Below are 23,769 nucleotides of genomic sequence, written 5' to 3' on the forward strand. Positions count from 1 at the left end.
AAAGAAAGAGGAAGGAAAAGAAAAACAGAAGGGGAGAGGGACAGCGAGAAAGGGGGGGAGAAAAAAAAATCTCCTGGATCACCTTTTGAGAGAAAAAGAATAGAAAACAAGCAAAAAAACCCAAAGCAACATACTAAACACAACACCATCGCATTAATCTAGCTAAGTGTAAACAGCAGTAAATACTAAATATTCAATGTTGTTGTGCAGCACGCAGGACAGACAGCGCACAATGTGCTTTGAAGTTGCAGCCAAGAAAGGTGTAATTTAAGTCTACGAGCAGTGAACATCCGTGTGCACACCTGTGTGGATCAGCGCACTTGTATTCAAAAGGTTTCCCCATGTAATGGTCTGCAAGAGGATGTAGAGAGCCATAGCCCCGTCCCCCAGGGCATGAAGCAGGCATGGAGGAGATCCAGGCCCCAGACATCCAGAGGCCCCAGAGTGCGAGAGCCCAAGGAGGACCACCGTAGGGGCATCCGTGCCACCCTCTTGAGAAGAGCTGAGGAGAGCCCCAGATGAGGGGTCACCCAGTAGCCACCGAGCAGAAGCCAGAGGGGGCTGCACCGGCGTGCCCGCCGGCTCTGCCGGCAGCCAGCTGTGCCAGAGTGAACCGAGCCGCAGGCCCAGAGGCCTGAGGGCCCCCCGCAACCCGGAGGAGGCCTAACTGAGCAACAGGCGCCAGGCCCCGCCAGGTAGCCACCGGGAGTGAGCTGGTACATACCTGAGCGCCCAGCCCCGGACACCAAGAACCACCAATGCACCGAAAAGATTTTTAGAATATCAACAAATTAAATCCATAGTAAAAAAGAAATTTAACCTCAGTCAAGTTGAATTACAAACACCACCAAGTGCGGTACATTTCCTTACTCTTAAATCCCCCAAATTATTATCTAAAATATACAGAACACTTTCTAAATTAGATGAATCAATATCCCTTCCTATTGCAAAGTGGGAAGCAGATTTATCAGTCAGCTTAGACCAAAACTTCTGGTCTCAGATTTGCTTAAAAACCTTTAAATTGATTAAAAATCCCAGTCTGCAATTAATACAATACAAAATACTACATAGAGTGCACTATACAGGTCATCGGATGTTGAAGATGGGCTTTACATCTTCCAACAACTGCTCACACTGTCAAGGCAATACACCAGACAATTACATTCATGCTCTTTGGTTCTGTCCACCAGTGCAGAAGTTTTGGCGCGAGATATGTGAAGACTTATCAAAGTGTCTGAAATGTAAAATGACAGTGTGAGCAGTTGTTGGAAATTCCTCCCCTTTAGTGTGCTTGCTGGGAAAACTGGATGAGGTCACTACAGAAACGAATACAGTCCACGTGGTTTTTACTGCCCTATGCATCGCCAAGAAAACGGTCCTCATGAACTGGAAAAATAAAAATAATCTTAATTCTAGCCAATATAGAAACCTGGGTGGGCGGGTGGGTACACGGGGGCTCAGCCCTGGCGCAGGGGGCCTCTTGTGCATCGGCCTAACTGGGGGGCTCTTCAACTGGCGGGGAGGTTGTTCCATCCTTGCAGGAGTCCACTCTGCAGGTGGGGGAGAGACATAGGAGAGGTGGAGAATAAACTTAACCTGGGTGTCTGTTGTCTTGTGTAGTCTGGGAGACGATTGAATGTTGGGGTGGGTACAGTTTCCTCTGCGGTGGGGTAGGGTGGGCTGCCCCGGGTCCTGTGGGGCTTGGCAGTGCTACCGTAGGCCCCGGTCTGGATGGACCTGGGCTCCCTTGCCTTGGTGGGTACCAGAGGACGGGGGTGCCTACTGGGGTCAGCGGGGGAGCCGGCCCTAGGGAGGGGCATCCTCCCCTCCCTCCTTTTCCTCCCCATCCCCGGCTACCTCCCTCTTCCCGCTCCACCACACTCACCCACACAGGTAGGGCCTTGGGGTGCGGGTGTGTCACAAGGTTGCAGGGGAGACATCCCCCCCCGTCCCCTTCTGGCCACCTGTGCGTCAATTTTATCTCACAACTTAGACATCCACATTACTCACACTCTCATAACACACACATATATATAGGGCCTTGAGGGTGGGCACGTTAACGGCGTCCGGTGGACGGTCTGTGTACTCAAACCTACCTCTGGCGCCGGTGCCCACCTCTCAATTTTAAATCCATGTAGACATTGAGGGTTCTCGGGAGGGGCCGTGCTAACACCTGCTGCTCTCTGGCAGCAGCACCATGCTCTCCCTTGTTTTAAATGCACTTTAAACAACACGCAGCAACACTACACATGAGCGGGAGGAGGGAGGTATGGGGTCTTCACACACCCCCGTTCTCTGCTAGCCATCGGGGCGGGGGGGCTGGGAGGAGATGTTGGCTGTCCGATTGGCCTCCCTGCTGCTGCGGAGCCTGGGACGGTCTGCTTGCCTCCACCCCGGGGGGAAGGGTAACATCTCTTGGGTCTGGGTTCTGTTTCCCCCTCTGGGGGCGAGGGTACCTGGACCCGGGGTATAGAGTATGTTTGGGGAGTGTGATTGTGTGTACATGACCATTTATGTCAATCCTTACGTTGGGTGAGTGCTGAGTGTTTGTATATGTGTGCATGAGGGTGGGAATGCATGTTTGTGTCTGTGTGTGCCTGTTTGTCTGTGTCTATATGTCAGGTCGGGTCTTAGACTCCACCTCTCTGGGAACTCCCAGGCCCTCCAAGGCCTATCTCCCCTCACCACACTCCCTGCCAGTGACTGATGCCCTCAGGGGCCTGATATCCACTTACGAGGACATTATACTGCCACTGTTCTATCAAAATTTAAAACGAATGTCCTCATATGTGGCTCTCATTTTTCTCAGAAACAAAAATCAGGTAAAAAAATAAAATAAAATCTGGTAATTCTTTGTTTTTACATTCATCAGGTCCCAATCAGCCCAAATAGCAAAGAAAAATTAAAAATGCCATGAAAGAGTTCGGGTCTTCGGAGGTTAAAGTGCCACGGTGATTCTACCTGAGAAAGCATTAGCAGCATGATGCAGTTGTTTCTGTTCTGGACACAGTTTGCCCTGCATTGTGCTCATGTCCTTTTTAAAAAATAAAAGTAATGGGTGTATCCATGCTGCAGACCGCGCCACTATATTCTACCTCTTGCACAAGAATTGAAATAAGCTGGTTGTAGCGTGAGTGCAAGTGGAATCGATAGAAAATCAAAGTAACAATTCCAGAGGAATTAAACTACTGGGAACTACTTGACTTCCATCCCTATATCCAAGGGATGCTGGGGAAATCAGGTCACAATGAACCATATTCAGCACCTCCATTGCTGAGGCTTCTAGAAGGAGCTGTGGCTGCAAGGTGGTTAGTGCATGAATTTCTCCGAACCAGATGGGTGACACTGATTCTGATTCTGTGACTCTTTCTTTTGCCAATAAGCTAAAGAAAGAGTCATGTTCAGTCTTGTCTAGCCTGTGGAACTACAGATGTAGCTGAAGGGTACCACCACACCAAACAGAATGTATTCTGATTGGTAGCTGAAGAAAAAACTTGTGTGTTGGAAGAGTTCGATGAAGTCATGGAGAAAGACTTTCGGTCTTCCTTGAAGTGATTCTATCAAACTGTCAGATGGGATTCAGAATTTGTAAGCGGTGCTCTATTCACAAGGTGTATACTGGGAGTGGGGCACTGCTGACCTCAAATGAAGCCGTAATCGGACGATGGAAAGATATTTCCAGGAACTCCTCAATACCAGTGAAACTGAAGCAGAGTCTTGGCATGAGGGGGACGAATCGCCCATCAGGTCATGGTGAAGAGAGAGCTGAGCATAAATGTGAAGCTGACAATTTACAGTCAAACTACGTCCCTACTGTCACAGATGGTCAGAAGCGCTGGGTAGTGACAGAAAGAATAAGATCACAGACACAAGCGGTGGAAATGGGCTTTCTTCGATAGGTGGGTGATCTGTCTCTTAGAGATAGGGTGAGGAGTTTAGCCATCTAAATGGAAACCTTAAGGGATCTCAATACCGCATAATCACATTTCAACTAGAGGTGGGAAATGAATTTTAATTGCGATTATTTAATTTGAAAAAAGTAATGTGTAAAAAAAAAAAGCATTTAATTGCACTTTGCATTTCATGCAAAGGGGAACTTTTGTCAGTGCACGATTTCCTGCTATACCGATTACACTGATGCACATATCAGAGCTATAAAGAATCAGAAGAAAGTGGTTTGCTAGGACTGATCGGAGGCAAATTTCACTTCAAAAGACTACTGGAAGACTAATGGATTGCTCTGGACTGTAGACCACTATAAGTGGTAGAAGATAGGGGATTAGAAAATGTGCTACAGTTAGCGTAAGGTGAACCAACTTTCCAACTGCCGTGCTAAAAGACTATTTCAAGTCAAATCCAACACCTTTATGACACTGAAAAGCAAAATTTGATGCATTACAAACAGCCCTGCTAATATGGAGGTGGAGCAGGGCATCTCCTAATTGGAAGGTTGGTAGGTTAATCCACGGCTGCTCCAGCCTCCAGACGGCATGCCTTTTTTTTTTTTTTGGTCTTTGGCTCTCGGAGGAGGTGGACGCATCTTTCATCCTCTCCTTCTCCTTATCTTCCCTGCTGCTGCTTCTATGTCCTTGTCTGGTCTTGTCTGACTCTAACCCTGAGAGACCTTCTCATTCTCGCTCTGGTTCTCTAAAACCTAAAGAAGAACTATGGATTTGATCAACTGGTCCCTTAATGCAATTGACACCCTCTTCTCAACGAGAAGCCTAAGATCAGGAGCCTGAGTGCCCTGGAGGGACGTTCCCTGCTGGATACACGATGGACGGGTGGCAGAAGTGGCGCGTCGTGTGCCTAGCGGGACTGTCTATTGAGGACATTGAAGACATCTACCTATTCGGCTAATGGGGCTCTTGCTGATTGGAGCTGGCTTGGCCCTGCATGGTGTATCGGAAATGGAAGAAAATGGTGACTGCCACCTTGATCGAAATGTGGGAAGAGCTGTGAGTACTCAGACTGTTCCTACTGAATATAATATGGGAAAGATCTTGGAGGAGCCCCGGAGACCATTGACAGACGATAAGAACAACTGTAAAATTGATGCAGTCTGTTCGCTCTAAAACAACATATCCATCAGCTACCTCCCCACCCTGACGGCGCCAGCTGGATGCTCTTGAAGGCTGACGCGACGAGAACAACAACAATTCGGGGCGAAAGGACACTTTCTCAGGCTGAACTCAGGACACACATACTGACACGCCCTCACCATCATCCCCGCCTTCCCCGAATCCAACGCCTCCTCACATGCTTACCTCCCATCTGATGTGGACAGCGGTCCAGCTGGAGGCGCAATCACAAGATTGCAGAGTCCCAGATGCAGCTGTGCACATTGGCATACTCCCCCATGTTGCTTGTCTTGTGTTTTTATGATGTTATGATGTGATGATACTTGTGCTTCTTATGTGATGGAGTTTTTGTCTTCTCCTCATGCTGACTGCCTTTAAGGATCAGTATGAGCAGAAATTCTTTTTTTCTCCTGATCTGACCTTTTGTTTTACACATTTAGTTGTTTTTCGTTTTGCTACCTAGCCTGACCTGTCTCCCCATTGTGAATTTGTGTTTTATATGTACGGTCGGAAAGGTTTGTTATATCAGTTGCAGGCAACTGCAACCGACAAATAAATGCATTTATCCAATCCAATCCTAAGTGTCTTTGAGCAAGTTAATTAACCCCAAGTCTGATGTATCAATGTCAATGTTAGCAAAGACTCTAACAGTCAGGTTTAGAGTGCAGTCAGATGGATGAATGTTGTATTAAGTTCTTTGAGTGCTCGAGCAGAGTTGGAAACAGCACATTTTCCATTTAAAGACCTGTATAAGGCTAAATATATGAACACCATATGCATTTTCTCCTAGCATTTATAAAGCACCAGCTTTATAAAGAAACGTCTCCAACAAACATAATTTATCTTTATGGATGATTTACAAGCCTAAAAGCTCAAGTGATCATGAGAATATCATACGACAAAGCATCAGTCTCTGTGAGAAAAGCAGAGCACTTAGTAGATGCATTGTTTTATAGTTCTTTGCTAAGCACATCACATTTGAGCCTTTAGAAATCTGTTTTACTGCTCGGACTCTTTACTATGTCAGCACCATAGTAACGCGGTTTGATTATACCGCAAACAATAAACACATTAAAGGAACACTTCTTAATCAGAATGTAGCATCAAGTTAGTTAAACTACTGGGATATTGGTCTGGGTGGTTAAGTAGCAGAGTTAATCAGTTTCTGTTGCTTTGGTGTTCATGACATTAACAACAGGTGCAAAAACTCAACACAGGAGTGGTTTGACAGACAGAGACACTGACACTGACTGTGTCCTCAGCTCTGTCAGGAGACAGTTACAGAGCCATCAGCAGGAAGCGTATCTGCCACATCCCAACAAAATGACTTCCAGCAGGCCACAGGTGTGAATGCCGTGGACTAACAGAATCAGACTTCATTAGGGAGGCACCAAGGTTCACCATGAACACATGTTCAGATGTGAAAGAGTCTGAACTAATGAGTAACATTTTGAGCTGGTCCAGTAAAACTTTGGCAAAGTGGAGTAGCACTCTGCATCATTTTTATCACTCCGAATTTTGGTGCGTCTTTGAACTCAGCCCTCTGTAGGCTAATCATTTTAATTTCATCAAACAATGTGACATCCTTTCATTCCTAACACCATGTCTGCACAGTTATAGTCCATGACTTTTTTTCCCCATTGAAATCGGATATGTTTCCAAAATGTTCCTTTAATTTTTAGACAGTGTACTCCCCCAGAGAACAGTTTAAAACAAAGTTTTAATGGCTTTTCAAAATTGCACACAAAGACAGATCGGGACAAGAGACAGCAGGAGCGAGGTGGAAAGAGTTTGTACCTGTAACTTTAGTAAGCTGAAGCCAATCATTAAAGAATCTCATATTGTAATGAGGAGGTAATTAAAGACAAAAGAAAAAACCACCCAACCTGTTTACATCCTCTTCCCTCGGAAAGTGCGTAGAGAGGGGTGAATAACTCTCAGGGGAAGCCACGGGCAGGTCGGACTTGTAATGCAGAGAGCCGGTGTTGACGGGGGAAGAGACGTGATTTTTCATGGCAGGAGAAAAAGCTGCAGCACAACACAGCAAACAACAGAGTAACAGATGACTAAACAGAGAAGATGAGAAACTGACATCTGGAAGACAGTTGTACTGTGTACATCACGAATCTTATGAACTAAACAGCAACATATTCGACTGAGTAAAGCTCGCTGCAGTCTGGTTCTCCATATTCTATTGATATATAACTACGGACTAATCTAGTTCATAGCAACTGCATAACAATCTATTCCATAAGACTTACACTGCATGTTATCAGGAGGCCCATAGGGATCTGATAGATACACACTGGTGGGTTTCCCCACCTTTAAAGTGACCACATCAGACGTGTTCTTCAAAATGCCCACAGCCTCTTCATGAGAAACGTCCTCCAGACTGTAGTGGTTCACCTGTGCAGACAGATATATGGGTTCAGAGGCGACCTTTTCTTCTTATTGCTCGTTTCTAAAGAGTCCAACAAGCTCCCTGCGTCCGTGAGAGTGGATTATGACAGATGGTCTTCGGATGAGAACACACCCGCAGAGAGGTAATTTAATTAGGGGGTGATTAAGCAAGACAGATGCCCTCCTAGAGAGACGGCTTGTTGTTAAGCAGGTTGCTTTCACAGAGAGTGGCAGACACGTCTCACTACAGTATGACGGCTGCCTGGTTAATGAAATGATGAAATAATGACTCCCATTATGACTCCCACTGCATACTGAGTAAGGCTGACTTCTAACTAAAATTAACTTGGTTGTATATTTTCACTAACCAGTCAAGCTTCAGCTTAAATCGACATGTTTCCATTTTGGATGTTGAACTCTGTATTTTAAGCCAGGAAATGTTTGTGCAAAGTTTTGTCCTTTTTAGTATATGAAATTATTTAAAGATTTAATCTGTAATGGCTGCTATTATCTTGACAAGTATTTATTATTTGGCGTGCTGCGGGGAAACGCCTGTTCTAACGACCGGTGACTATTTTAAACCTAAAGCAACAAAAACATATTGCAGTATCAGTGTGTAATAATAGAGTAAATACACTGGTTCTTATGTAGCACTTTTCTACTCTATGTGAGTATTTGAAGCTCTTCACACAAGCTGCCATTCACAATCACACAAGCATATCTAGCATTCACAGAAATTCATACAAATGCAATGGAAAGCAACTTGAGGGCAGTATCTTCTCCACGGCACACAGACTGGAGCAGGCAGGGATCGAACCACCAACCTTCCAATTAGCAGATGAGCCTTAGTGTTGGTTATTCAAACTGTGTTTATTTGGCACAGTTCTCCAAAAGCTGATGCTGCTCATCTGGACAGCTGGTAACTGTGCAGGGGCGGGTCTAGCAAAGTGTTGCCAGGGGGCCAGGTAGGGCATTAACAAGGAGAGGGGGGCACAAAGAAATACTTTCTTATTCTCATTTAAAATGTCTCGCTTTTAAAAAATAATTATCTGAATCTTACAACAAACGATTGATAGATTGATGCATATATACCATCAGAACAGTGAACATCACTGTCACAACAGCGTTTGTTTTCATTCAAAGGCTTTATGGTTTTTCCTATAATGGCGGCCGGTCTCTAGTCAAAATGCTCAGGCTGATCTTTTGTCCCAGTCCAGCCCTGTAAGCAGCTCATCTGCAGTCTGGTGTTACCTACATCTTCCTATTCGGAAGGCAGAATTTCCGAGTTCTGAGTACAATCGAAAGCACCACGACTGCAGTTTTTGTGTTGGATGTAAAAAGCGCACATGACGCTGTGACGTAGGCTAGAATCATGGCGGCGGTCAACGACGGTCCAGGCGTGGGATTTCTCTCGTGGAAATATGCACATTATCTTTTCCTTTCTATTGGTAGGTGGCACAGTGCACTGTGGCAAGTAAGCAAGCTAGAAGACTGGCAAAGTTATGGAAGCAACACATTAACAAGAGAATTCTGAGTAAAACAGGACCGCTCACATCGACCAAGTGTGTCTACTTTTGGAGCTGTGTCTTAATTCCACCTACTTCACATACAAGGGTCAGTTCCACAGGCAGAAACATGGGTGTGCCATGGGCTCCCCAGTTTCACCCATTGTGGCCAATTTGTACATGGAAGAAGTGGAAAAGAGGGCTTTGCTATCCTACCCTGGAACACCACCAAGTCATTAGTTCAGATATGTGGATGACACCTGGGTGAAAATCAAATCTCAGGACGTTCCACATTTCACGGATCACATTAACTCGGTGGACCGACACATCAGATTCACCAGGGAGGATATGAACAGTGGCAGGTTAGCCTTCTTAGACTGTGAGATTTCCATCAGTAATGGGGGACATCTAAAAGCTGACGTGTACCGTAAACCTACACATACGGATCAGTATCTAAGGTTTGACTCTCATCATCCACTGGAGCACAAACTGGGCGTCATCAGGACGCTACAACACAGAGCGAACGCCATCCCCACTGACACAGCAGCCAGGGAGGCAGAAGAACATCAAGAAGGCCCTGAGTAAATGTGGTTATCCCAGCTGGACTTTTGTCAAAGCTGGGAAGGCTCCTAAAGAAAGCTCCAGCAGATCCAGGAGAGAAGGACAACCGCTGCCCACCTGTAGTGATCCCGTACGTGTCAGGAGTATCGGAGCAGCTGAGACGCATTTTTTCTAAACACCGGGTCTCTGTGGCTTTTAAACCCCAAAACACGCTGCGCCAAAAACTGGTCCACCCCAAGGATCGGGTCCCCCGACACAAACAGAGTAACATAGTGTACGCTGTTAAGTGCAGGAGGACTGGCAGGATTTATACATCGGGGAAACCAAACAACCTCTGGCTAAGAGGACGGCACAACACAGAAGATATACCTCATCAGGCCAGGACTCTGCAGCCTGTTTACACCTACAGGCCAGTGGACACTCTTTCAATGATGAGGATGTAACATCCTGGACAGGGAGGAACGCTGGTTTGAGGGCGGAGTCAAGGAGGCCATTTACGTGAAAAGGGAAAGACCATCTCTGAATGGAGGAGGGGCCTAAGGGTACATCTGTCACCATCTTACATGCTGTGATTGCAGCCATTCACCAACTCTCTGTGAATGGGACTCATGGGCTTTGATCAGTAACCACTGATGATCAATGTTCATGAGAATTTGCATAATTAAGATTAAGGAACTGACCTCCCAGCCCATTGTTCCTTCAGTGGGCTGGTTTCAGTCATTATGCAAATGTCCTGTTTATAAGATTGAAACCTGCAGTCAGCTGAGACTGAAGACGTCACCTGATGATGACGAAACGTTTCTCCCACTGAAAACGTCCAGATGAACAGAATCAACTTTTGGAGATGTTCTTACCTGGATAAGTGAGTGTGAAGACATTTTGCACAGTTCTTAACCAAAACGTCTCCTCCACCAGATTTTCAATGTAATGTAACACTTTGCATTTAATAGAAATGAAAATAAAAATCTTTTTATGTTTAAATATTAATATGTTGGGGGATTTTTTCAATATATTTTTATGGATTTTATAATTGAGCAGTATACAACAATCACCTTCCAAAGAACACAATAGAAGGTGGACGGCAAGTCAACGAGGTGGTAATACAGCATACATAAATGTTAAGACAGAGCACATTTCACTTAAGTTTATCCATCAGGCTAATGACTGGTTGCCAAATCTTATAAAACACTCTCTCTCGGTTAGACAAGGTAAACCTGATTTTCTCCAGGTGGAGTACATTTCCAAATTCTCTCAACCACATTTCAAAGGTAGGAAGTTTATCAGACTTCCAGCTTTCTAGCCACAAGTGTGGTCATTGACACAACCTGCGTCTCTGCCTTGTCCCTTGCCCATCCCGGTTCAGACACCCCAAATAATGCTGCAAAGGGGAACATGGGAACTCCCTGCCAAAGGCTTTGGTCAGAAAATCAAACAAATGATTCCAAAAAAGTTAGTTTTTGGCATTGAAAGAAACGGTGAGATAAAGTTCCTCGATCACTTGAACACTTAAGACTGGCTGAAACGCTCTTATATATTTTTTCCACTTTAGTGGGAGAAAAATGCAACCTATACACAACCTTAAATTGGATCAGACTATGTCTAGCATTTATAGAACTACAATATATATTCTTAATGGAAGAATGCCAAATATCCTTGGGCAAGATACTAACCCCATGTTTGCCTACTGGTGGTGGTCAGAGGGCCCGGTGGCGCCTGTGTCCGGCAGCCTCGCCTCTGTCAGTGCGCCCCAGGGCAGCTGTGGCTACAATGTAGCTGCCATCACCAGTGTGTGAATGTGTGTGTGAATGGGTGAATGACTGAATGTAGTGTAAAGCGCTTTGGGGTCCTTAGGGACTAGAAAAGCGCTATACAAATATAGGCCATTACCATTTAATGCACTCTTGCCAAAGATCATCAGAAACATCCACCCCCAGTTCTTCCTGCCACTGCTCCCTAAAAGTATGAGATGAAGGACTGTATATATCCAGTAAGGCCCTGAAAAAGCGAGACACAGCACCTGTAGTGTAGGGCTCAACTGACACGAAGCTGTCAAACACTGAGTTTCGAGGAATCAAATTGTATTGTGGAATAGATGCTTTGATGAAATGTCTCAACTGTAAAAATCTGAAAAAATGTGAATTAGGAAGATTAAATTTCACCCTCAATTGCTGAAAAGATGGAAAATGTCCATCAATATAAATATCTTTGAGAGAACAAATCCCTCTTCCCTGCCATGTCACAAACGTGATGTCCTCCAGCCCAGGTCTGAAGGCATGATTGTTACATATTGGAGCATCCAGATACATTTTAGGAGCCTTTACTGTGCCCAATATGTTGTTTTTAGTATGATGCTCTCTTGAAACAGAAAGATGAGTAGCTGTGAGTAGCTAGCACTGCCTCGTCTCAGCATGTTTTTCTAGATCAGCTGGGATAAAAACTCAGTTTTCCTTGTTAATTAGTGGGGAAAGTTATGAGTGGGAATTTTTTGTCTAAGGCTGACTTAAATGACGTTGAGGGTGATGTTTTTGAACTGCCTTAAAATAGCTGGTCCCTGCTGCTGCTCCCGCTCTCAGTGTGGCTAAGGTCCAACCATTCCCTGCACCCGTAGCAGTTCCTCGGGTGAGGGTGGCTAGGATTCAACCGGTCCCAGTTCCTACTTCCAGGGTGTTTCAGACCCAGCACTCTTCTGCACCCCTACTTGTTCTTAGGGTTGGAGTAGCTGGTGTCCTTTAGTTTCTACACCTGTCCCAGTTCTCATTTGTAATGTTCACAAATGCTGTGATGGGCTCTGAAACCTGACTAAAACGCTTTAAACAAACCATTCCTCTGCAGATGATAAGTAGGCTCTTTCACAACTTTCAAGAGAAAAAGGAAGATTGAGATTGTTTATAATTAGTTAAGAAAGCTGGATCAAATGATGGCATTTAAGTAACAGTTTAACTACTGCTCTTAGGCCTGTGTAGCCAATTAATAGATATTACAGTATGGAACATGGTATCGAAAGTAGCTGTGCACAATGTCGTGTCAGTGAAATGGTTATGACAATTTTTTTCTCTAATGGTTAAAAATTTATGGTAAATGGACGGATTCTTATATAGCGCTTTTCTACTCTTCCGGAGCACTCAAAGCACTTTTTACAACATGACACATTCACACAAGCATACAGGATACTTGGTATGCAGACCTGAGGAACCAGTTCCAACCACTAACCTTCCAATCAGCAGATGACCTGCTCTACAGCCACCCCACAAACTTACAGCATCTGGTAATCCTAGGCAGTCTCCCATCCAAGTACTAACCAAGCCCAACCCTGCTCAGCTTCTGAGTTCATACGAGAGCGGGCGTGCTCGGGGTGGTATGACTGTAAGCGCACCACTCTGACGTTTTGTCACCCTGGCTACAGTACTGAAGAGAAACCTGGGGTTGTTGATTAATGAATGGTAAGATGGTCTAGCTTTACAGGCTTTTTTACAGAGCAGCAAACTATTTTTACAAGCTAAACGATGATCTTATAAATTAAGATCATCATTTCCTCTACAGCCTACATTTATGTGCTTTAAGGTGTGCATTTGAGAATTATACCAGGGAGTCAAATATTCCCTTGACTTTTAGTTCAGGTAGCTGCTCTGCACTGTGTTGACACATGATAACAGTGGATTAATTATGTCCTTGTATTAAACTTACATGCTTAATCCATTATTATAAATTCAAATGTTAATAAGAGATGATTAGACAAAAGATGGGTTTCAAGAAAATACTGCTAAATGTTCAGTTTCTATGCCATACGTCAGAACAAGATCTGCAGTATGAAAGTGGTGGGTGGTAGGTCGGCCTAGCATCTTGCGGGCCGACCTTAGTAGTTTGCTCTGTTGCAGCCCCTTAGTTTTGCAGGACTCACTGACAGCAGTCTTGCGTCTGGCAGAAAGATGGCCGGAAAAAAATCCCGAATGATCGTGATCGGCGATCATGATTGAGCGCTTGGTGAAATCAAATAGAAGAAAAACAAGGATTCAACAGCTCAACCTGTGAAAGAGTGGTTCTGGGAACATGAGACATCATTTTCACACACGGATTGGCCACCACAGAGTCCAGAGCTCAACCTCCTTGAGAATCTTTGGGAAGCGCTGGAGAAGGCTTTGCGCAATGGTCAGACTCTACCATCATCAATGCTAGATCTTGGTGAAAAATTAATGCAACACTGGATGGAAATAAATTTTGAGACATTGCAAGACCTTATTGATTCAATGCCAAAGCGAATGCGTGCCATAATCAAAGCTAAACGCAGTCCAATGAAATATTAGAGTGTGTGACCTTTTTTGGTGGCGACTGGCAGTGTATAGCAGTGTGTAAAGATAGTCTCGATATGATTGAGACTGTGTGGTTACTTTGTAACCGTGGTTCTCTGAGTGAAAGACTTCAGCTCTCTCCAGATTCAGGCCGCTCGGAGACGCATCAACGGTTTCATGTTTGCTCAGCTGTTTTATACGTGGCCAGGCTAACTAGAGTGTCTTAAAGAAGTATTCACACGGCATGACCAAGGGGGTCATTCCCCTTATATATCGATTATGTAACGGAGTGGAGCAATACTCTCACACAGAGAAGGTTATAAGGTAACTGTACATTCTCTGACATCTAGCCTCTATTACTTGATGAAGTTTATACCACTGTGATTTTTACTGTACAGTCATGCTTAAGTATTTTCTATATCATCTTTCTGTGTTTAAAGAGAGCATCAAACTAAAAACAACATATTACTATTTAAGCAAAAACGATCTTTATTAAATGGTATTAAAAGTGTTAAATCACATTGGAAATCTGGTGGAGGAGATGCTATACTGAAGAACTGTGCCAAATAAAGAACATTTTAAACACAGGTTGAATAATCAGCAGAGTTAAACAGTCCATAAAAAGTGGGCTAGAATTACAGTTTGATAGGGTCCGAGTGTCTTGGGGCAGAAAAACACAAACACATACAAACAGCAGTTTGGGTTGTCAAGTGTTGCCATACCACTGGTAAATAGATTACAAATAACACCACACAATGCTCTGCAGCTGATATTGTCACTAAGACATTTTTAGATCCACAGGGAATTAACAGGGGTTAAGAAGCCACACCTCTCATACGGGCTTTTCAGTGAGCTTCATTAAAGCTCGTATACATCCAGAACTGTCATACACGTGTGTGCAATGTGGGCCTTACACGTGATGTTCATGCTGTTTCTCACCATTAATAATCTGTCTCCAACTTGCAGCCGGCCATCCTTTTGTGCCGCCCCACCATGAATAATTTTAGTTACATATATGCTGTTGTCACCAGGGATATGCTGGTTTCCCACTCCACCTGCAATACTGAAACCAAGGCCTGTGTGTGTGTGTGTGTGTGTGTGTGTGTGTGTGTGTGTGTGTGTGTGTGTGTGTGTGTGTGAGAGAGAGAGAGAGAGAGAGAGAGAGAGAATGTCAGTAGTTAGTTTAAAGATATGACATAGGCATACACATTATGATATAGGAGGATGCTATAACTGTTGTATTTATTAATTGAAAGGGACACGTTTTTGTGGCAGTGTCATGGGTTTTCAAAGGCTTTCTGACAATGAATACATTTCACAGTAACTTCAAGGTCTTAAGCTCTGCTGTGTTTACAAACCTCCCAGCTGTCATAACTACAGTAAGTAACACCCATTCTTGTGCTGAGCTCTGGAAATCCAGATTAATCATTCAGGGTCAAAAAATGACCCTCGCCATACACAAAATGTGCAGCAGTATCACTGAGAACGGAATATCATCAACTATTCTCTCAAATTTATAATGTACAAAATCATGTTTTTTAGGTCTATACCAACCTTTTGGTCCTTTGATTAGCTTGAGCTCAATGATTGTCTCTAGCATAGGCCTGCGGCGCCGCACATACAAATGGACAACAGAACCTGCAACCTTTAGGGCCTCTACTGCCTTACTGTGGGAAACTTCAGACACATCAGCATCATTCACCCGAAGGATGCAGTCATTTACTCTGGAAAAGGAAAAGTCATATCAATAGCTAATTCACATGAAGACAAACTTACAATACTAATCAGAATTTCATTAACTGATATAAAACTCAGTGGTGAGGAGAGTGTTTCCAAGGCAGGCGCACATCACGGACAAAATGCTAACCCCAAAGGCTTTGTTACACACTGAAGCTCAAACTTTTATCTCATTACATGACTTTTTTATTGACTGCTATTCCTGAAAAAAACAGAAAACCTGTGAATACATTCCAGCATATTTACAGCACAATCACACGCACATAGAACAATTCTGTATAAATGTTAAGGTCTGACAAACAGGGACAGAGCTAGCAAGCAACTGAGTTTGAATTCCTATTGGGCATCGACCAAAACTTCCATATGGTGGCAGCCAAGGACACTAACCTCCTGAAGGTTGCTCACAGTGACCAGGTGGGGCCCAACCCTCGCTCACACTCTCTCTTGCACATGTTACACCACTCCAGGACAACTTGGTGTAAACAGCAAACCGAGTTTATTTGGGTACCCCAGAACCATGGCTTTTACATACAGAACCCAAGCATGCTCTTCGCTTCTTCTTTTCCAGAACATTTCTTTTTTTCTTTTTTCCGTGCCTGCCCTCTACTGGTGGAAACGTGTAACAGCCAAAAACCCAACATAGCTGAATAGCCCAAATACCAACGGATTTATGCAATGTTTTAGACCTATTTTAGCTTTACACTTTACCAAGTGCTACACACACACACACACGTAGTAAGATTGTTATGATTATAGTAACGATTTCATTATATTATATTTTATGTCAGAAATAAAATGTTAACCATTAGAGAAAAAAATATATAACCGTCTCACAGACATTACATTATGTATCGCTACTTTCAGTACCACTGACATTTACACCCTTTTTCCAATTGATCTTCAGTTATTACTTCCTCCAAACCATCAACGTGTCTTTTAAACCCCATTCCTACAAGACTGCTCAAAGAACTCAACTAATTATAGGCCTGTCTCAATCTTCCTTTTACACAAAAAAACCCTCTTCTGATATATATTAAAAAAACAAAGCCCTTTGGGGCAACTGTGGTTGTGATTTGGCCTATATATAAATTTGAACTGAATTAAATTTAATTTATTTGACGTGTTTCAGTCCAGTTTTAGAGCTCATCACAGTACTCGTAGCAGTTGTGAACATTACAAATGATCACCGGAGGTTTCTTCCTGTTAAAAGGGAGTTTTTCCTTCCCACTGTCGCCAAAGTGCTTGCTCATAGGGGGTCATATGATTGTTGGGTTTTTCTCTGTATCTATGAAGCGCCTTGAGGCGACTTTTGTTGTGATTTGGCGCTATATAAATAAAATTGAATTGAATTGAATTGAATCACAGTCGCTGACAGTGGACACATCTCTGTGCTTGTTCTGCATCAGGCCCCATCTTATCTTAATGACCTTGTAGTACCATATCACCCCATTAGAGCACTTTGCTCTCACACTGCAGGCTTACTTGTGGTTCCTAGAGTATTGAAAAAGTAGAATGGGAGGCAGAGACTGACCATGTCTCGCACACTTAAAGAACTGTATGACTTATTGGGCATTAAATCTGTTTGGACCAGCATCTACCACCCTCAGACTGACGGGCTGGTGGAGTTGCTGAATAACAATAGTAATGGATTGCATTTATATAGCGCTTTTCGGGACCCCTCAAAGGGCTTTACAATACCACTATTCATTCACACGCTGGTGAAGGAAAGCTACAGTTGTAGCCACAGCTGCCCTGGGGCAGACTGACAGAGGTGAGGCTGCCATATTGCACCACCGGCCCCTCTGGCCATCACCAGTAGGCGGTAGGTGAAGTGTCTTGCCCAAGGACACAACAACCGAGACTGTCCGAGCCGGGGCTCGAGCCGGCAACCTTCTGATTACAAGACGAACACCCAACTCTTGAGCCACGATCGCCCCTAATAAGACTTTAAAGTCCATGATTCATAAGTTCATTCACAAGGATGATCGCTCAGTCCCAGTTGTTTGTTGTTTGCAGTGCGGGGGTGCCTCCACTGGATTTTCTCCCTTTGAGTTATTGTTTGGCAGGAAGCCGCGGGGGGTGTTGGACCTGAGGGTCCAAATCCAGCAAAAAATGAGATCCAGTATTTTCTGAACCTGAGAGCAAAGCTGCACACATTAGGGAGGTTATCATGAGGAAATTTGCTCCAAGCCCAGGAACTTCAGGAGCGCCTGTACAACAGAGGGACTAGGTTTATGGCAATTTTCACCGGGAGATAAAGTGCTTGGATTACTCCCTTCTTTCAGCTCAAAGTTACTCACCCAGTGGCAGGGACCCTTCATGGTCACACAGCGAGTGGGTGACGTAGACTATGAAGCGGTATGGTCAGACAGGGGAGGAGCAACACAGATTTATCACATTAACCTCCTAAAAGCATGAGGCTGAAACTGCTTATTTGGTGAGCCTAGTGAAGGAGCGAAATGATTTGTGGGGGTGGCGGTAGAGCAGATCAGCTACTGATTAGAAGGTTGGTTTGATTCCTGGCTTCCCCAGTCTGCATGCCAAATATCCTTGGGCAAGATATTAACCCCAAATTGCCCTCCGATGCGTTCATCGGAGCGTGTGAATGTTTATTAGTTGTACTTGTGTTTAGAAGTGCTTGTGTGAGTGGGTGTGAATGGGTGAATAAGGCATGTTGTATAGAGCGCTTTGAGTACTCCGGGAGAGTAGAAAAGCACTATATAAGAATCAGTCCATTTACCATTTGGGGCTGGTGGTGTCAACTTCCACCATTCCACCATTGTGGTGACCATCTCAGACAGGCCAGAGACCAGATGCCGCTGGATTGCAGCAGCTGTTTGCAGATGTGTTCTCCCCCCTGTCCAGCCTCATAGAGCACCATTTTGAAACGTTCCCTGGCTTGACTGTCCGTTCATGGCTCTACAGGTTACCTGAACATAACAGACATATTGTTCAGAATTGGCTGAAATGCTAAACCTGGGAGTAATAGAAGAGTCACACAGTGCGTGGTGTAGCCCCATAATTCTTGTGGTGAAGAGAGATGGGTCTATACGATTCTGTGTCGACTATTGTAAGGTGAAGTGCCACAGTTTGATGCTTATGCCAGCCTTCGGTTAACAAGCTTCTGGACTGGTTAGGCCAGGGCTGTCCATCTCCATCCCTTGAGGCCTGGAGTTGGACACCCCTGGGTTAGGGACTGCTTGTTTTTTCGTTACACTGGATTTAACAAAGGGCTACTGGCAGATTTTCTTCTCTCCAGAGTCCAAGGAGAAAATGGCCATTTCCACTCTGTAACAGCCATCGGACCAAAAAAGAGTTGAAGGTCTTGGGGCTGGCTGGTTTCTACCGCCGGTTTGTGCCCATCTTTGTGGACTTAATCAGCCCGTTTGCCGATTTCATTAGTTAATATTAATCTCTGGCTGTCTTCCACAGTGTGTCTTCATCTTGTTTTCCTCCCCCCACCCCAGCTGGTTGTGGCAGAAAGCCGCCCCTCCCTGAGACTGGTTCTGCTGGATGTTTCTTCCTGTTAAAAGGGAGTTTTTTCTTCCCACTGTCACCAAAGCACTTGATCAAAAAGGGTCATACATTTTTTTCTCTGTATTACCGTACAGAGTTATAAAGTTCCTCGAGGCAGCTGTTGTTGTGATTAGGTGTTGTAAGTTAGTTGTGGGATAAAATTGAGGCAGAGGCAGCCAGAAGGGGACGGGGGGGGGGGGGGGGGGGGGGGGGGTTAGCCTCCTCTGCACCCTGGTGACATACCCCTACTCCAAGGTCCTGCATGTGTGGGTGGTTGTGGTGGAGTGGGAAGAGGGAGGCAGCTGGAGATGGGGAGGGAAGGAAGGGAGGGGCAAGTGACCCCTCCCTGGGGCCAGCTCTCCCGCTGACCCCAGTAGGCACCCCCATACTCCGCGACCCGCCAGGGAAAGGGGGCCCAGGCCCATCCAGACCGGGGCCCAGTGCAGCAGCGCCTCCCGGCCCCACAGAGCCCGGGACAGTCCACCCAACCCCACCACAGAGAAAACTGCACCCACCCCACCATCCACTCATCTTCCAGACTACATAAGACAATAAACACCCAGGCTGAGATCTTCCTCCACCTCTCCTGTATCTCCCCCTCCTGCAGAGGGAGCTCCTGAGGAGAGGAAAGCTCCTGCAAGATGTGACCATCTCCCCCACCAGTTGAAGAGCCCCCCAGGTGGCTCGATGCACCGGCGGCACCCTGCTCCAGAGCTGGGCCCCCATATCCCTCAAATTTATCCCACAACTTAGACATTCACATTACTCACACTCTCATTACACATACATATAGGATCTTGGGGGTGGGCACGATACACGGAATCCAAAGTACCATCAGGGTGTACACCCCACCCCTGGCGTCGTTGCCCACCTCTCAATGTTAAATACACGTAGACATTGAGGGCTAGCAGGAGGGACCATGCGCTTACCTGCTGCTCTCTGGCAGGTAGCTCCATGCCCTCCTGGGTTTTAAATGCACCTTAAAACACACATGCATCAACACTACAATGAGCGGGTGGAGGGAGGTTTGGAGTCTTCTCTCACCCCCATTCTCTGCGACCTGCTGGAGCGGGGGGGCTAGGAGGAAGAGTTGGCCGTCCGACTGCGGTCTGGAGTGTGGGGCCTTCCTGCTGCTGCGGAGTCGGGGCGGTCTGCCTCCCCCCACCGCAGGGAAAAGGGTAACACCACCTGGGTCTGGGTGCAGTTCCCCCCTCCAGGGGCAAGGGTACCTAGACCCGGTTTGTAGAGTACGCTTGGGGAGTGTGATCGTGTGTACAGCGTCTCTTTATGTCTGTCTCCACGTTGGTTGAGTGTGGAGTAAGTGCATATGAGAGCATGAGGGTGGGAATGGATGTTTGTGTCTGTGTGTGCCTGTATGTCTGTGTCTATATGTCAGGTTGGGTGTCAGACGCCACCTCTCTGGGGACATCTCAGGCCCTCCAAGGTTTGGAGGCCTATCTCCCCCCACCACCACTTCCCCTGCCAGTGGCGGACTCCCTCAGACATCGGTGCGTTGGTGGTTCTTTGTGTCTGGGGATGGGCGTCCAGGTACGCACCAGCTCACTCCTTGGCGGCCGCTTATCGGGGCCTGGAGCCTGGGGCTCGCTCGGGCCACTTCGGAGGTGGGGTGCCCCCGGCCTCTCGGCCTGGGGCTCGGTCACTCAGGCACGGCTGGCTGCCGGCGGAGCTCACGGGCGCGTCACTGCAACTCCCCCTGGCTTCTGCTCCACGGCTGCTGAGTGAGCCCTCATCTGGGACTCTCCTCAGCTCTTTCTGGGACAGTGGCGCGGCTGCCCCTCTGTTGGTCTTCCTTGGTCTCTTGTGTTCTGGGGGCCTCTGGATGTCTGGAGTTTTGATCTCCTCCATACCTGCTTCATGCCCTGGAGGACGGGGCTGTGGCCCCCCCACACCCTCTAGCAGATCATTACATGAAGGAACCTTTTAAAAAACAAAAAACAAGCGCGTCCATGCTCACAGGTGTACACACGGGTGATCACACCCACAAACTACACCCTTTTTGGCTCCTACCTCAAAGCACACTGTGTTCTGTTGATCTTATGTGCTGCACAATAATGTTTAACATTTAGTATTTACTGTCATATTCCCATATATCATTGTGATGTTGTTTATTCTATTACTCTTGTTCTCTTCTGCTTGTTTTCTTTTTTCTTTCTCAGCAGGTGACCCAGGTGATCGATATATGCATTTTTTATTTCTTTTTTTTTTTTCTTCTGCTCATTCTGTTGGTTTTTGGTTTTTGCCCTTCTCCCCCGTCCCTCTTCTCAGCTGTTTCTCTTTCCCTCTTTCTTTCTCCCCTTCTTTCCCCCAGTCAAGTCTGTCCCGTATTCAGTAAGTGAAAATAAAATAAACAATAAAAGGTGAATCAAATGGACCATTACGGCAAGGCTGGGATGGTCAATTTGGTAAAGTAAATCCGTTGGGCATCTTTCTTTGCCTTTAGACAACAATTCTGATGCAAAAGAGCCAAACGGGACAGGCCAAAAAAAAAAAAAAAAAAAAGGTGTTGTAAGTTAAAATAATAATAATAATAATTTAATTGTACATAACTATAGTTATAATATATAATATCACATTTAGATAAATGTTGTTAGTCGCACTAACTAATAAAAAATAGTTTAATTTATCTAATAAAATAATACACCCCCCTCAGGAAACAAACCCCTCCAAACATTTGGGTCATTTAAATCAGATGATGCTCTCCTCCAGTTACAGGACTGTTTTGATCTGACAGACTGGTCCATCTTTGAACAGCAGGACCTGGAGACCTCCTCTCAGTCTGTCCTAAGTGCTGTGTACAGAATGGGACATTTAACAGAACCATCCAGGTTTTTCCTATCCAAAAACCTTGGATTACAAGTGAAGTACAAGCTCTGATCAGAACTCAAAGCTTTGCGTTCAGGCTGAGGGACAGTTCTCTATACAGCACTGCCAGAGCCAATCTGAGGAGGGGTATCAAATAGGCTAAGGAGGCCTACAGGAGAAAGATAGAGGATGAGGAGGATAACTTCCTCACAGACAACAATCCCTGCCAGGTGTGGCGAGGTATCCAAGCCCTTGCCAGCTTCAAAAGGCCAGAGCCCAAAACCCCAACAGCAGCCTCGAACCTGTAGCAGCTCAACACCTTCTTTGCTCTATTTGAAAACACTGCTCGCCCACTCACCATGTCCCCCACCTCACCTTGACCCAGCCGCCCCCGCAGGAACATGAGGTCAGGAGAAGACTGAGAGTGGTGAACCCTAATAAAGGAGAGTAGGTGTAGGAGTAATAGGAGAGCTGCTGGCCCCAATTGCATCCCAGGGGCTCTGGTTCAAGCCTGCACGGATCAGCTGGCAGGGATCCTCACCAGGCTGTTCAGACCCTTCCTGACTCTATTCCCACCTGTCTGACAGCCTCCACCATTATTCCCATCTCCAAAAAGACTAGAATAGACAGCCTCAATGACTACAGACCTATAAGCCCTCAAATCTGTAGTCATGAAGTTTTTTGAGCAGATAGTGTCTACCCCCTCCCTCCACCCCCAGCTTACAGAGAAAATCAGTCCACGGAGTGATTCACCAGTTCAACAACACCCTTCACAGAGTGCTGACCCATCTGAAGAACAGGAAGAGCTGTGTTAGAAAGCTTGTCACGGACTACAGCTCACCATAATCCCAGACATCCTCACCACCAAACTGGAGAAAGATTTCCTGACACCAGCATCAATCAGTCAGACTTGCCCCCCATGTCTGGGGGGAAACGTGGGGGGCAAGTCCCCACTGTCACTCAGCACTGGTGTCGTTCTCAGCCCCCTACTGTATGCCCTACGTATATGACTGTACAGCAACCCACCCAACCAATGTCATTGTCAAGTATGCCGATGACACCACTCATGGGCTCATCCTCTGATGGAGGTAGAGAACTTGTCCCACTCGCGCTCAATAACCTCAGGCTGAACATCCTCAAAACAAAAGAACTCATAATGAACTTCAGGAGGCACAGACAGCTCCACTCCCCTCTCATTATAAATGGAGAACAGGTGGGATGTGTCTCTGTTTCAGGTTTCTAGGCATCCACATCTCCACTGATCTCACTTGAACAAACAACACCAATGCCCTGGGAAAGAAGTCCCAGCTGCAGCTGCCATTCCTCTGTGTCCTGAGGAAGAATAACCTGGATCAGAAGCTGCTGCTGGCTCCTCAGTGGAGAAAGTGCTATCCATCTGCCTGGGTTTTTGCTACGCAGGGGCCACAACTGAGAACAAGAAGGCTGCGCAGAATGTTAGCATTGCCCAAAAAATCAGTGTCTGCCCTCTGCCACCCCTGGAAGCCCTCACCAGATCCTCCTGTCTCAGGAAAACGATGGCCATCAAAGGTGATGCCCTTGCACCCCGCCAACCACCAATTGGACCCAATGCAGTCTGGTTGGCACCTCGGGTCAGTCAGGTCCCACACCTCCAAACTTACCAACAGCTTCTTCCTGAGGACCATCAAAAACACTATCCTCTCACACCCCAACCCTGCCCACCCACTTCACCAATCTGAGCCATGGTGTGAGTAACCCCCATCACTCAGACCACTCACTTATTTTTGTATATATTTCTCTTAATTGTATATATTTCTCCTGTTTCCTATTTATTTCTATATTTTATTCCATCAAAGTCAGTGTGGAGCACCCACAGTTTTG

At 45.8% G+C, this 23,769-nt stretch overlaps 1 protein-coding gene across 1 annotated transcript in view; it reads right to left on the reverse strand.

Moving 5' to 3' along the window:
* Positions 1-23,769, reverse strand: part of dlg2 (discs, large homolog 2 (Drosophila)) — a 173,947-nt gene that overhangs the window by 49,581 nt on the left and 100,597 nt on the right. The window contains exons 10-13 of the mRNA XM_085364216.1: positions 15,388-15,557; positions 14,773-14,909; positions 7,343-7,487; positions 6,968-7,109 (exon numbers count right to left, since the gene is read on the reverse strand). Coding sequence (XP_085220342.1) covers positions 6,968-7,109; positions 7,343-7,487; positions 14,773-14,909; positions 15,388-15,557 — 594 coding nt within the window. The remainder of the gene's footprint in view (positions 1-6,967; positions 7,110-7,342; positions 7,488-14,772; positions 14,910-15,387; positions 15,558-23,769) is intronic.

Source organism: Diplotaxodon limnothrissa, linkage group LG10 (genome assembly GCF_057381915.1).
Source record: "Diplotaxodon limnothrissa isolate DT_005_m linkage group LG10, D_limnothrissa_male_GT1.1, whole genome shotgun sequence".
Taxonomy (NCBI): domain Eukaryota; kingdom Metazoa; phylum Chordata; class Actinopteri; order Cichliformes; family Cichlidae; genus Diplotaxodon; species Diplotaxodon limnothrissa.